The 12849-nt window shown below is 35.8% G+C and overlaps 1 protein-coding gene across 11 annotated transcripts in view; it reads left to right on the top strand.

Moving 5' to 3' along the window:
• The window catches only part of TEX9 (testis expressed 9), a 215423-nt gene that overhangs the window by 127370 nt on the left and 75204 nt on the right, over positions 1–12849 (top strand). For 6 of the 11 annotated variants that reach the window (XM_067747685.1, XM_067747711.1, XM_067747695.1 and 3 more), the window contains 2 exons: positions 6124–6352; positions 6454–6545. The exons of the other annotated variants lie outside the window; for them this stretch is intronic. In XM_067747685.1, coding sequence (XP_067603786.1) covers positions 6124–6352; positions 6454–6545 — 321 coding nt within the window. The remainder of the gene's footprint in view (positions 1–6123; positions 6353–6453; positions 6546–12849) is intronic. 11 annotated transcript variants of the gene reach the window in all.

Below are 12849 nucleotides of genomic sequence, written 5' to 3' on the forward strand. Positions count from 1 at the left end.
TTTTTCATTTAGTTTAGTAGCTTAGAGCAAGGGTCTTCAAGTTCAGCTCCTTCATATTACTGTTGACTTAAACACAGACTGAGCACGGTTCTTTTATGGGCATTTTCTCAGATTAGTTCTTTATTTTTAATTGCCTATTCACAGAATCAGTTTTGCTTATTTGAGGGAGCAAAGAGCTGGAGGGGGAGATGTCAGCAGGATACATAGAAATTTTCTCTGCGTCCTTCAAGTTTTCAGCAATGCATATATATTTGTCCATTTGATGGTTTGTTTGTTTTAATAGAATCGGTTGATTTGCAGTACAAGGATGCCCCAGATGATCTAGCTTACAATTCTTTTGGAGAAGTCTCTTTCAGCTTTTTTTTTTTAAAAAAAATAGACTTTATTTTTTAGAACAGAAGTAGATTTACAGAAAAATTGAGAATACAGAGTTCCCATATATCCTGCACCCAATTTCCCTTATTATTAACATCTTACATTAGTATAGTACATTTGTTAGAATTAATGAACCATTATTGATACACTGTCATTAACTAAGTCCATAGTTTATTCATATTTCTTTGGTTTTTAAACCTAATGTCTTTTTCCGCTCCTGGATTCGGTCCAGGATACGACTTTACATTAACTTGTCGTGTTTCCTTAGGCTCCTCTTGGTTGTGACAGTTTCTCAAACTTGCCTTGCCTTGCCTGACCTTGATAGTTTTCAGGAGTACTGATCAGGTATTTTGTAGGCTGCCCCTCTATTGGAAATTTTTTACTGTAGAAAAATATACATAACATAAAATTTACCATTGTAACTATTTTTAAGTTTACAATCTGGTGGCATTAAATATATTCATAACATTGTTCAGTGATCACAATCGTCCATTTCCAGAACTTTTTGATCATCCCAAACAGAAACTCTGTACATTAAAAAAATAACACGTCAGTCCCCTCTCTCCCCATCTCCTGGTAACCTCTATTCTATTTTCTGTCTCTGAATTTGTCTACTCTAGATACCTCATGTAAGTAGAATCATACAATATTTGTTCTTTTGTGTCTGGCTTATTTCACTTAGCATGTTTTCAAGTTTCATCCATCTTACAATGTGTATCCAAATTTCATTGTATGTATATACTACATTTTGTTTTATCAATCTTGCTTATAAGTTCCAGAAGATTTTTGTTGATTCCTTGGGATTTCTCCATAGACACTCATGTCATCTGCAAACGAAGGTATTTTATTTCTTCATTTCCAACCTGTATACCTTTTATTTCCTTTTCTTGCCTTATTATTAGCTAGGACTTTAGGTGTGAGAGTAAATAAGAGTGATGAGAGAGGATATCCTTGTCTTGTTCCTGATCTTTGGAGGAAAGCATTGTTTCTCACTATTAACTATGATGCTGGGTGTAGGTATTTTGTAGATGCTCTTTATCAAGTTGAGGAAGTTCCCCTCTATTGCTAGTTTGCTGAGAATTTTTACCAGGAATGTTGTTGGATTATCTCAAAAGCTTTTGCTGCATCAATTTGTATGCTTGTATGATTTTTCTTCTTTATCCTCTTTATGTACTAAATTATACTGAGTGATTTTAGAATGTTGAACTGTCCTTATTCACCTAGAATAAATCCCACTTGGTTGTGTTGTATAATTCTTTTTGTACATTATTGGATTCAATCTGCTAATATTTGTTAAAGACTTTTACATCTATGTTCATGAGAGATATCAGTCCATAGTTTTTCTTCTTATAATGTCCTTAACTGCTTTTGGTATTAGGGTAATGCTGGACTCATAGAATAAGTTAGGAAATGTTCCCTTTATTTCCATTTTTTAGAAGAGATTGTGGAGAATTGGTATCATTTCATCCTTGAATGTTAGTTGAATTCATCAGTGAAACCATCTGGGCCTGGTGCTTTCTTTCCTGGAATGTTATTGATTCAGTCCTTGATACTCAGATTATCTATTTCTCCTTGAGTGAATTTTGATAGTTTGCATCTTTCAAGGAATTGGTTCATTTCATCTAATTTATCAAATTTCTGGGTATACAGTTGCTGATGGTATTCCTTTATTTTCCTTTTAGTGTTCATGGGATAATTAAAGATGATCCTTATTCCATTTCTAATAATGGTATTGTATTGTTTATTTAAACATTTTTCTGTATATTATTATTTTTTTTATTTATTTTTTTTGCGGTACGCGGGCCTCTCGCTGTTGTGGCCTCTCCCGTTGCGGAGCACAGGCTTTGGACGCGCAGGCTCAGCGGCCATGGCTCACGGGCCCAGCCGCTCCATGACATGTGGGATCTTCCCAGACAGGGGCACGAACCCATGTCCCCTGCATCGGCAGGCGGACTCTCAACCACTGCGCCACCAGGGAAGCCCTCTGTATATTATTATGTTTTTACATCTTAAAAAAGGTTTCTGGCTGGGGAGGGACTCCTTGGCATAGCCAATTCTTGGAGATAGCAAAGGGCTCAGCCAGGTGTGTACCTTAAATATACCAACTGACTAATGCAGAGTCATACCTCCTCTATCTTGCCTGTACACCTCAGGAGGCAATATTCCTTTGTTTTAATCATCCCAGGGCCAGATACCAAGCAAGTAGGAACAGACCCTAAAGCTTAAGGGCTGCTGAAATGATTCAAACTAGCCAATCCTAAACTGTTCACTCTGCCTTGCTTTTTCTATAGAGTAGTCTAGGTTTTCCCTTCACTCATGTTTTCTGCCTCCTAACTACTCTGAGGCTTTTCCATATATCTCTGCATGCCATGCTGTGCCTCCCAATTCTAGGACCTGTGAGTATGATGAACTTTGTTTTCATGAGCCTCTTCTATACCTTCTCTTGTGGTTGCACCTGACTGACCTGACTGACCATCCCATAAAAGAACAGAACAGGTAATTTTGTGCCTTTCCTTTTTTTCTTGGTTAGTGTGGCTAGAGGTTTATTGATTTTATTGATCCTTTCAAAGAACCAGATTTTGGTTTCTGTGATTTTCTCTGTTGTTGTCCTGTTTTCAATTCCATTGATTTGTTCTAATTTTTATTATTTCTTTTCTTTTGCTCTCCTTAAGCTTAAATTGCTCTTCTTTCTCTCATTTCCCAAGGTGGAACCTTAGATTGTTGATTTTAGATTTACCTTCTTTTCTAATATATACATTTAATGCTAAAATTCTAAGTGATGCTTTCATTGTATCCTACAGGTTTTGATAAATTGTATTTTCATTTTCATTGAGTTCAAAATACTTTTAAATTTCTCTTTAGACTTCTTTGACCCATGTATTATTTTTAAATGTGTATTTAATCTCCAAATATTTTGGGATTCTACAGCTATTTTTCTGTTATTTATTTCTAGTTTAATTCCATCATGGCCTCAGAGAAGATAGTTTATATAATTTCTGTTACAGGTTGAATTGTGGTCCCCCAAAAGACATGCTGAAGTCCTAACCCATCACATACACACACACCCCTTAACATGTGAATATGACCTTATTTGGAAATTGGGTCTTTAAAGATGTAATCAAGTTAGCGTGAAGTCATTAGGGTGGGTCCTAATCCAGTATGACTGGAAGAAATGCGATGTGAAGACAAACACACATAGGGAGAATGCTGTGTGATTACAGAGGCAGAGAGTGGAATGATGCAGCTACAAGCCAAGGAATGCCAAGGAGTGACAGCCACCACCAGAAGCTAGGAAGATGCAAGGAAGGATACTCCCCTACAGGTTTCAAAGGGGGCATGGCCCTGCCAACACCCTGATTTTGGACTTCCAGTCTCCAGACTGTGAAACAATAAATTTCTTTTGTTTTAAGCCACCCAGTTTGTGGTACTTTCTTACAGCAATTCTAGGGAATTAATATGATTTCTATACTTTTAAATTTATTAATGTGCATTTCGTGGCCCGGATAGTCTCTCTTGGTAAATGTTCTGTGTGACCTTGAGAAAGATGTGTATTCTGCTGTTGTTGGATGGAGTATTCTCTAAATGTCAATTAGATCAGATTGATAATGCTGTTTAGGGCAATTATATCCTTACTGATTTTCTGCCTGCCTGAACTATCAACTACTGAAAATGGGGTGTTGATGTTTCCCAATGTATTTGTGCATTTTTCTATATCTCTTTGCACTCCTATTAGTTTTCGCCTCATGCATTTTGACACTCAACTTTTTGGTTCATACACATTAAGGACCGTTATATCTCCTTGGAGAGTTGACCTCTTTATCATTATGTAGTGCTCCTCCTTATCCCTGACAGTTTTTCTGGTTCTGAAATCACTTTGTTTGAAATTAATGTAGCTACTCCAGCTTTCTTTTGATTAGTGTTAGTATGGCATAACTTTTCCCATCTTTTGACTTTTTAATTTTATTTTTCATGTTTTAACAACTTGAGTGATGTATTTCACATACCCACCATTCACCCATATAAACTGTACTATTAATTGGTTTTACTATAGTCACAGAGTTGTGCAAGCATCAGCACAATCAATTTTAGAACATTTTTATTACCCCTCCCCCACCAAAAAAATCTTGCAACCCTTTAGTCAACCCCCCATCATCTGCCAGGGCTAGGCAACCACTGAACTACTTTCTGTCTCTATAGATTTGCCTATTCTGGACATTTCATATAATATGTGGTCCTATTAGAATGGAATCATATGATATGTTTTTTTGTGAATTGCTTCTTTCATATAGCATATTTTCAAGGTTCATCCATATTGTGGTATGCATCAGTACTTCATTCCTTTCTGGTGCTGAATAATATTCCATTGTACCAATATACTACTTTTTATTTACCTATTAATCAGTTTATTATCATTTGAGTCATTTCCACTTTTTGTCTTTTCTGCAGTAAACATTTGTGTACAACTTTTTGTGAGGGTATATGTTTTCATTTCTCTTGGGTATATAGCTAGGAGTGGGTTGCTGGATCATGTGGTAACTTTATGTGTGAACTTTTGAGAAACTGCCAGACTGTTTTCCACAGTGGCTGCACAATTTTGTATTCCTACCAACAGTGTTTGAAGATTTGAATTTCTCCACATTTTCTCCAACACTTGTTATTGTCCATCTTTTTTTATTATAGTTATCTTAGCTGGTGTGAAGTGGTATCTCATTATGATTTGAATTACACTTCCCTGAAGACTAGTGATTTTGAACACCTTTTCATGTCCTTTTTGGCTATATCTTCTTTGAAGGAATGCCTATGCAGGATACTAGCCCTTTTAAAAATAGCTCTTTTATATATTCTAGACAGGTCTCTTATTAAATAAAAGATTTGCAAAATTTACGTCCCTTTCTGTGGTTTGTCTTTTCACTTTATTTATGGTATCCTTTAAAATGAAATGTTTTTAATTTTGATGATGTCTAGTTTATTGATTTTTCTTTCTTTGCTTGTGTTTGTGGTGTCATTTCTAAGAAATCATCACCTAATTCATGAATATTTATACCTGTTTTCTTTAAAGAGCTTTATGGTTTTAGCTCTTGAGGTTAGGCCTTTGATCCATGCTGAGTTGATTTTTGTACATGGTGTGAGATAAGGGTCCAACTTCATTCGTTTACATGTTGACATCCACTTAACCCAGGACCACTTGTTGAAAAGACTATTCTTTTCCCCATTGAATGGTCTTGCTACCTTCGTTGAAGATCAGTTGACCTTAAATGTGAAGTTTATTTCTTGGATTCCCAAGTTAATTCCAAAAAAACCTGGAATTTTTGACTGCTTACTGTGTTCCGGGCACAATCCTAAGCACAAATGCACTTATCCCTCATAGTAACTCTGTGAGATGGGCACTATTCTTACCCCCACTTCACGGATGAAGTAGCGGAGATAATGATTTGCCCAAGCTAATAAGTGGCAGACCCAGGACATGAATTTAGACGACTGCCTTGAGAGCCTGAGCTTTTAACCATGCTATAAATAAATGTGCTAAGTCAGAACTTGGAATCCCACTAAATAGTTCATTTTAAACAAAACAGCTGGAGGTCAAATTGGCCACTTAGTTTGGAAAAACCACAACGGAGGAGGAGCTTTACTAGCTTGCTTCCTACTGAGTATTAGAAATGGACCTGTCTTCCTTGGTTGAAAGCCCTCCATCGCCAACTTAAGAATTTATAAATCAACGCACTACTTCGGCTTCTTCTGTTCTTGCAGCAGGACAGACGTTAGCCTTACCGGCGAGGAGCGGAAAGGCAACAGGCTCCACTCCCCAGTTCTCAGCCCCGCCGCAGCTTCGCGCTATTTTCTGCCAACAGTAGGGGCGTGGACAGAATCGCCCCCCGGGCTGGAGGCCGCCCGTGTTGTCGTAACTCTCGCGGGAAGTTGCGTCGTTGCCTCGGTAACGGCGTCGCGGCCGCGAAAGATGGCGGGGCGAAGTTTTAAGGTTAGTTCAACTCTACACTGCTGGGTAGCAGCTAGGTTTCGGGCGGCCCTGCGGACACCGGAATTCATTTAACTTTGGGTCTGAAAGTGTCTCTTTTACAGAGACGGGGCGTTTCAGGGACTCCGCTTCCACCACGCGTTCAGCAACCTGCCACACCTCGTCGGGACCTCCTCGCCAAGGAGGAAGAATATAAGTAAGAAATTTGGCGGTTCAGCTTTTCCTTTTTTCTTTCACTTAAATGAGGCTGCTTACAAATACTTTTCCTGGTGGCTGACTGGATCTTTGGGACCATTCACTGTCCAGCAGTTTATCATCCCATTCGCTTGCCCTTCTTTTTAACTTGAGCTGCGGCCTCGTAGCTGTTGAAAGTGGGCGAAAATTTAACCCAAGTGAATAAACCTGTTCGTCAGCGAGATGATACCGCTAGAAGTAGTTTGGATAGCAGGAATTGCCACGAATAGTTCAGTTTTTACTTAAAGGAATTCTACTTAATTTCAAGTTCCTAGAGTTTACGTATGTAAATTTCTTTTAGGTTTGGTTTCTAAACTGAAAGCATGTTTCTCAGGGCGTTTGGAATTACCGTTCTCATCCACATTTGGTGGTGTTGGGAGGATTTCTCTTCCTTATCTGCTGCCAGTGTAATTAGAGCTATCCTGACAACACGTGCTTTCATTCTTGGACCACTCCACTCTTCATCCCCCGGTTTTCATGCAGATGTCAGAGTAATCTTTTAATTTGATCTTGTCACTCCCTCGTCTAAAACTTTGCAGTGGTTTCCAGTTGCACTTCAAAAGCTCTGTCACACCTGGCTCCTACCTCTTGTATGATCTTGACCTCTCTCCTTTTTGCCTACCAGAGTGGCCTTTCTTGACTATGATAAGTAGGCTCCCCATTACTCTTTTTTAATTGTGTGATTAAAGTTTCGTTGCAATTAGCATAACTTGTTACAGTAAATTCATTTGTTAGTTTACATTTTGTTCTGTTTCCTCCACTGGACTGTTAGTTCCACAAGGTCAGAGACCATGTCTTTTATTTGCCCTCGTATATACCCTTACCAAAAAAATTATATTTAAAAAATTCACCCTTTTAATTTAAAGTAATTTAATTTAAAACTTGGGAAACATTCTGGCAGTTCCTCAAATGGTTTAACATAGAGTTACCAAATGATCTGTACTTAAAATTAAAGCATGTTTAGAGTTAAAACTGAAGTGTCCTTTCTTTAGATAAACTAGACATGTGTCAACTTGCATGTAGAAACATAATGATCTTCCACTGCTTGATGAAATGGGCCTGTTATTCAAGTATGAATGTACTTAATCAGTGGATCTGTTGTTCATATACAGCTCTGAATCAGCTGTTTTCAACCCAAAACATTTGTTTTCTTTACCATGCACCAGACAGCACTAAATACATGCACTGATTAGGTTAATTCATTTGGTTATTTAAAGATCTATTTGCATCTGGCCCTTCATTAAGGATATGCTCCTGATCAAAGTCAGGCATCTGTAGTAACTATTCGATTTTAGCAAAAGTTTTGTGGTAAAGGCTCCCACTTGTTACTTGTTCTGTTATATGCACTCCGAGGTGTGCAAATCTGAGGCGTTTGAACAGAGTAGCTCCCAGGCACTGCTTGAAACTTGTGATCACTCAGCACTATGCGCAAGGGTGAAATGTCTGGCCATCCTTATAGGCAAGACTATGAGTTCATAACAGAGTATTTTGCCACATGTTGTCTTGGTGGTAAGCATATGGGGATGTTGTTTTAATCAACTGAACACAGCACTTTCCAGGGATCCCAATGCAGAATCTTTTACAATCAGCTCCTGTCAAATAGTTGGAGGAAATAATCACTATATGAGACAGTAAACCAAGGAATATGCTGATCACTCAAGTCAATAGATATTCCAAGTCTTGTGCGTATATCATAAAACTAGAGAGCTAAACAATAAGATTACGTGACATCTGGTTTAATTGATCTTGATAACTGGAAGGGCAAGCCTTCCCCCAAACTTCTTGCCCATAAATAACAATTACATTGGATTTATAGATTAATTTGCAGAGAACTGACATCTTTATGCTGTTGAATCTGCCCTTCTACGAATGTGATATATCTCTATTTACATGTGGGTGTTTTGGGTATTCATTAATAATATTTTATCATATTACTACATAAGAGTCTTGCATGTACAATTTTTTCAAGGTACCTTATAGTTTTTTCTTGCTATAATGAATGGCTCTTTTTCTACTACATTTTCTAATTGGTTATAAGTATAGAAACATTACTGATTTTTGTATGTTGATCCTAGACCTATATTTATATAGATTGTCAGCTCTGCTGAACTCTCTTATTCTGCAGAGTCCGTTGAGTTTTTTATAAAGACAGTTATATCATATGCAAATTGTGATAGTTTTGTCCCTTTACAATTTCTTCTACATTCTTTTTCTTGATCTGGTTAGAACTTCCAGTGCAATATGAAATAGAAAAAGTAATGGTAAGCATTTTTATCTTAGTTATGATTTTCAGGAGCCCACTTTTAATAATTTATCACTACATTTGAGGTTTGCTGTAGCGTTTTGGTATTTTTTTTTTAATCAGGCTTAAGGACGCCGTTTCCCTTAATTATTTTTTCATCAAGGATAGCTGATATGCAGTATTATACCCTTAATTTGTATTTTGAATGAATGTTAAATTTTAACAAAGCTTTTTCCCCCCAAATTTATTTAGGCAATGAAATTTTTTTCACCCCCTCATTTAATGTTTTAACATACTGAACTACAAAGGCAGATTTCTTGTTTTCTTTTAAAGTCCCTTGGATTAGATTGCTTTAATTTTATGGAGGTTTTTTTTCAGCTATAAAAAGAAATGAAATTGGTCTTGCACTTTTTTCTAGTTCTTTGCCTTTCTGATTTTGATGTGATTATTATCCTAGCCACATAAAATAAGTTGAATAGTTTTCCTTTTTTGTTTTAGTCTGTTCTTGGAAGCTTCTTGTAATCAGAGATCATCTGCCCTTTGATTAAAATTGTGAAACTGAGTCTAGTGTGGGTTTTTTTTTTTTTTGCCTGTGAATGCAGTTTCTTTAATAATTTTTGCTTCCAGAATAAATTTTGGTTATTTTCTAGTTTTCTGGAAAAGTGTCCACTTCATGTATGTTTTAAAATGTATTAACATACATTTATTCTAATTATTCTCTTACGTTTTAAGTTTTGACTGTATCTGTAACCTTATACACACCTTCTTTTGGGGACTTTTCTGTCAGTCTTGCTGGAAGGTGTATATGTTTTATTGGTCTTTTCACAGAATTAGCTTTTGGTTTTATTGCTAATCTATGTGATTAAAATTTTTTTTTGATTAGTCTTATCTCTATTATTTCTCTCTCTTCTAATGGTGGATTTATTTCTTCTTTTTTTTAGTTTCGTTTTTCTTATTTTTTAATACATACATTTAATTTCTGTATATTTCTCTCCAACCACAGCTTATCGGTATTTCAGTATCTGTTTTGATATATATATTTCTTTTGTGGTTATTTAGTTTTAAATATTTTATGATTTTTCATAGTGATTATTTTAGGAGTGTGTTTTTGTAGTTCCCAAGCATCCGTTTGTTTGCTTGTTTGTTTTGTTATTTTATAATTTATTTTTAATTGTACTATGGTCAGAGAATGTATATAATATTGATTTTCAAAAATGTTTTGAAATTTAGTGGTGACCAGGTAATGTGTTGAATTTTTGTAAATATTCTGTGTGTTCTTTGATAGAAAGTGTATTCACTATTTGTTGACTCATATCTTAGATCAAGCTAGTTAATATTGCTGTCCATAACATCAGTATCATCACCATTTTTTTTCCTAGTACCTGTATTGGTTTCTGTTAGAGATGTACTGAAATCGGCTATAATTATGATTTAAAAATTTCTCCTTATAATTGTGTCCAGTTTTGTTTGGGGGCTATATTATTTGATTTATTTAAATCCTCTTGATGAATAATTCCTTTCATTATTATGTAGTGTCTGTTATATCTTTTCTCATTCCTTTATTCTCAAACTTTTTATGTCATTTAGCTTTATTAAGAGCATTTCTTTTATATTCTCTGGTAATTTCTGCCTTCTAATGAGTGAATTTATTTATATTATTTTGTTTATTAATTTGAAGTTGTTTGGGCCATCTAATTTTTTTTTTCTATTTATGCCTTTTCTTTGTTTTTTTTTCTGTCTTTTGTTGGTTGAATGAGTTTTCATTATGTCTTTATTTTTCCTTTACTGGTTTGGAAAGACCTTAGAATGTTTTAACTTGGTTTCCCTCATTTGTCAAGTTATATAATACTTATTTCCCCTTTGCTTTGAATACCCTTACCTGTTATTTTCGTATTCTGTACTAATTTAGATTTATCATCATGTTTTCTCATTTCTTTGCATTTTTTTTCGAGGTTCAATTTCCTCTTTTCTGAAGCATAGACCATTCATTACTTCTCTGTATGAAAATCGGAGTCTTAAATTCTCCAGTCTTACCCGAAAATTTTGTTACTTTGCACTTATTCTTCAAAGATAGTTTAGCTGAATATAGGACTTGAAATGGCTAGGCCCTGCCCCCCCACCTCCCAATGGTCCATTAAAGATACCATTTCATTGTCCATTGGAATCTAGAGATATTGATAAGGCATCTACTGCCAGCATTTAAGATAGTCATGCTGGTAGACTATTTTTCTCTCTTCTTTTTAAATATTTGGTTTGTAGTTTAAAGAACATTCTCCTTGTCTTTGAAGTTCTGCAGTTTCACTATGATGTGTACAGGTGTGGATTTTTTTTCTTGATTCTGCTTGAGCTCCCTATATTCATTTCTGGAACATTCTCAGCATTATCTCTTTTTAAAAAAAGTATTGTCTTTTGTTTTATGTTTATTGCTATATTCTTCAAGTTTCAAATATTTGTCATTTTTCTTTTTGTTTTGTTGCAGTATACTTGATTTACAATATTATACCATTTTTGGGTATACAGCATAGTGATTCAAAACTTTTATAGATTATACTCCATTTAAAGTTATTATAAAATAATGGCTATATTTCCTGTGCTGTACAATATATCCTTGTATCTTATTTATTTTATACATAGTAGTTTGTATCTCTTAATCCTTTAACCCTACTGTACTCCTCCCCCCTTCCCTCTCTCCATTGGTAACCACTTGTTTGTTCTCTACATATATGGGTCTGTTTCTGTTTTGTTATATTCATTATTTGCTTCATTTTTTAGATTCCACACATAAGTGATAACAGAGTATTTGTCTTTCTCTGACTTATTTCATTAAGCATAATACTCTCCAGGTCCATTCATGTTGTTGTAAATGGCAAAATTTCATTCTTTTTTTATAACTGAATAGTATTCCATGGTATGTATGCAGATATATATATATATATATATATCACGTCTTCTTTATCCATTCATCTGTTGATGAACATGTAGGTTGCTTCCATATCTTGGCTATTATAAATAATGCTGCTATGAACATTGGGGTGCATATATCTCTTCAGAGTAGTGTTTTCATTTTCTTTGGATATATATCCAGGAGTGGAATTACTGTGTCATATGGTAGTTATATCTTTAAGTTTTTGAGAAACTGCCATACTGTTTTCCACAGTAGCTGCACCAATTTACGTTCCCACCAACAGTGCACAAGGGTTCCCTTTTCTCCACATCCTTGCCAACATTTGTTATTTGTGGTCTTTTTGATGATAGCCATTCTGACAGGTGTGAGGTGATATCTTATTCTAGTTTTGCTTTGCATTTCTCTGATGATTAACAGTGTTGAGCATTTCATGTGCCAGTTGGCCATCTATATTCTTCTTTGGGAAAATGTCTATTCAGGTCTTCTGCCCATTTTTTAACCAGGTTATTTGTTTTTTTGATATTGAGTAGTATGAGCTACTTATATAGTTTGGGCATTAAACCCTGGTTGGTCATATCATTTGCAGATATTTTCTCCCATTCAGTAGATTGTCTTTTCATTTTGTCAATGCTTTCTTATTTATTTATTTATTTATTTGCGGTACACGGGCCTCTCACTGTTGTGGCCTCTCCCGTTGCGGACCACAGGCTCCAGACACGCAGGCTCAGTGGCCATGGCTCACGGGCCTAGCCGCTCCGCGGCATGTGGGATCTTCCCGGACCGGGGCACGAACCCGTGTCCCCTGCATCAGCAGACAGACTCTCAACCACTGTGCCAACACGGAAGCCCTGTCAATGCTTTCTTTTCCTTTCCTTTCCTTTCCTTTCCAATTTAATTAGGTCCTATTATTTATTTAGTTAGTTAGTTTCCTCTGCCTTAGGAGACAGATCCAAAAAATACTGCTGTGGTTTATGTCAGAGTGTTCTGCCTCTATTTTCTTCTGGAGTTTTATGCTTTATGGTCTTACATTTAAGTCTTTAATCCATTTTGAGTTTATTTTTGAATATGGTGTGAAAAAAAGTTCTAACTTCATTCTTTTACATGTAGCAGTCCAGTCTT

The sequence above is a fragment of the Pseudorca crassidens genome, chromosome 1 (genome assembly GCF_039906515.1).
Source record: "Pseudorca crassidens isolate mPseCra1 chromosome 1, mPseCra1.hap1, whole genome shotgun sequence".
In the NCBI taxonomy this organism is placed as follows: Eukaryota; Metazoa; Chordata; class Mammalia; order Artiodactyla; family Delphinidae; genus Pseudorca; species Pseudorca crassidens.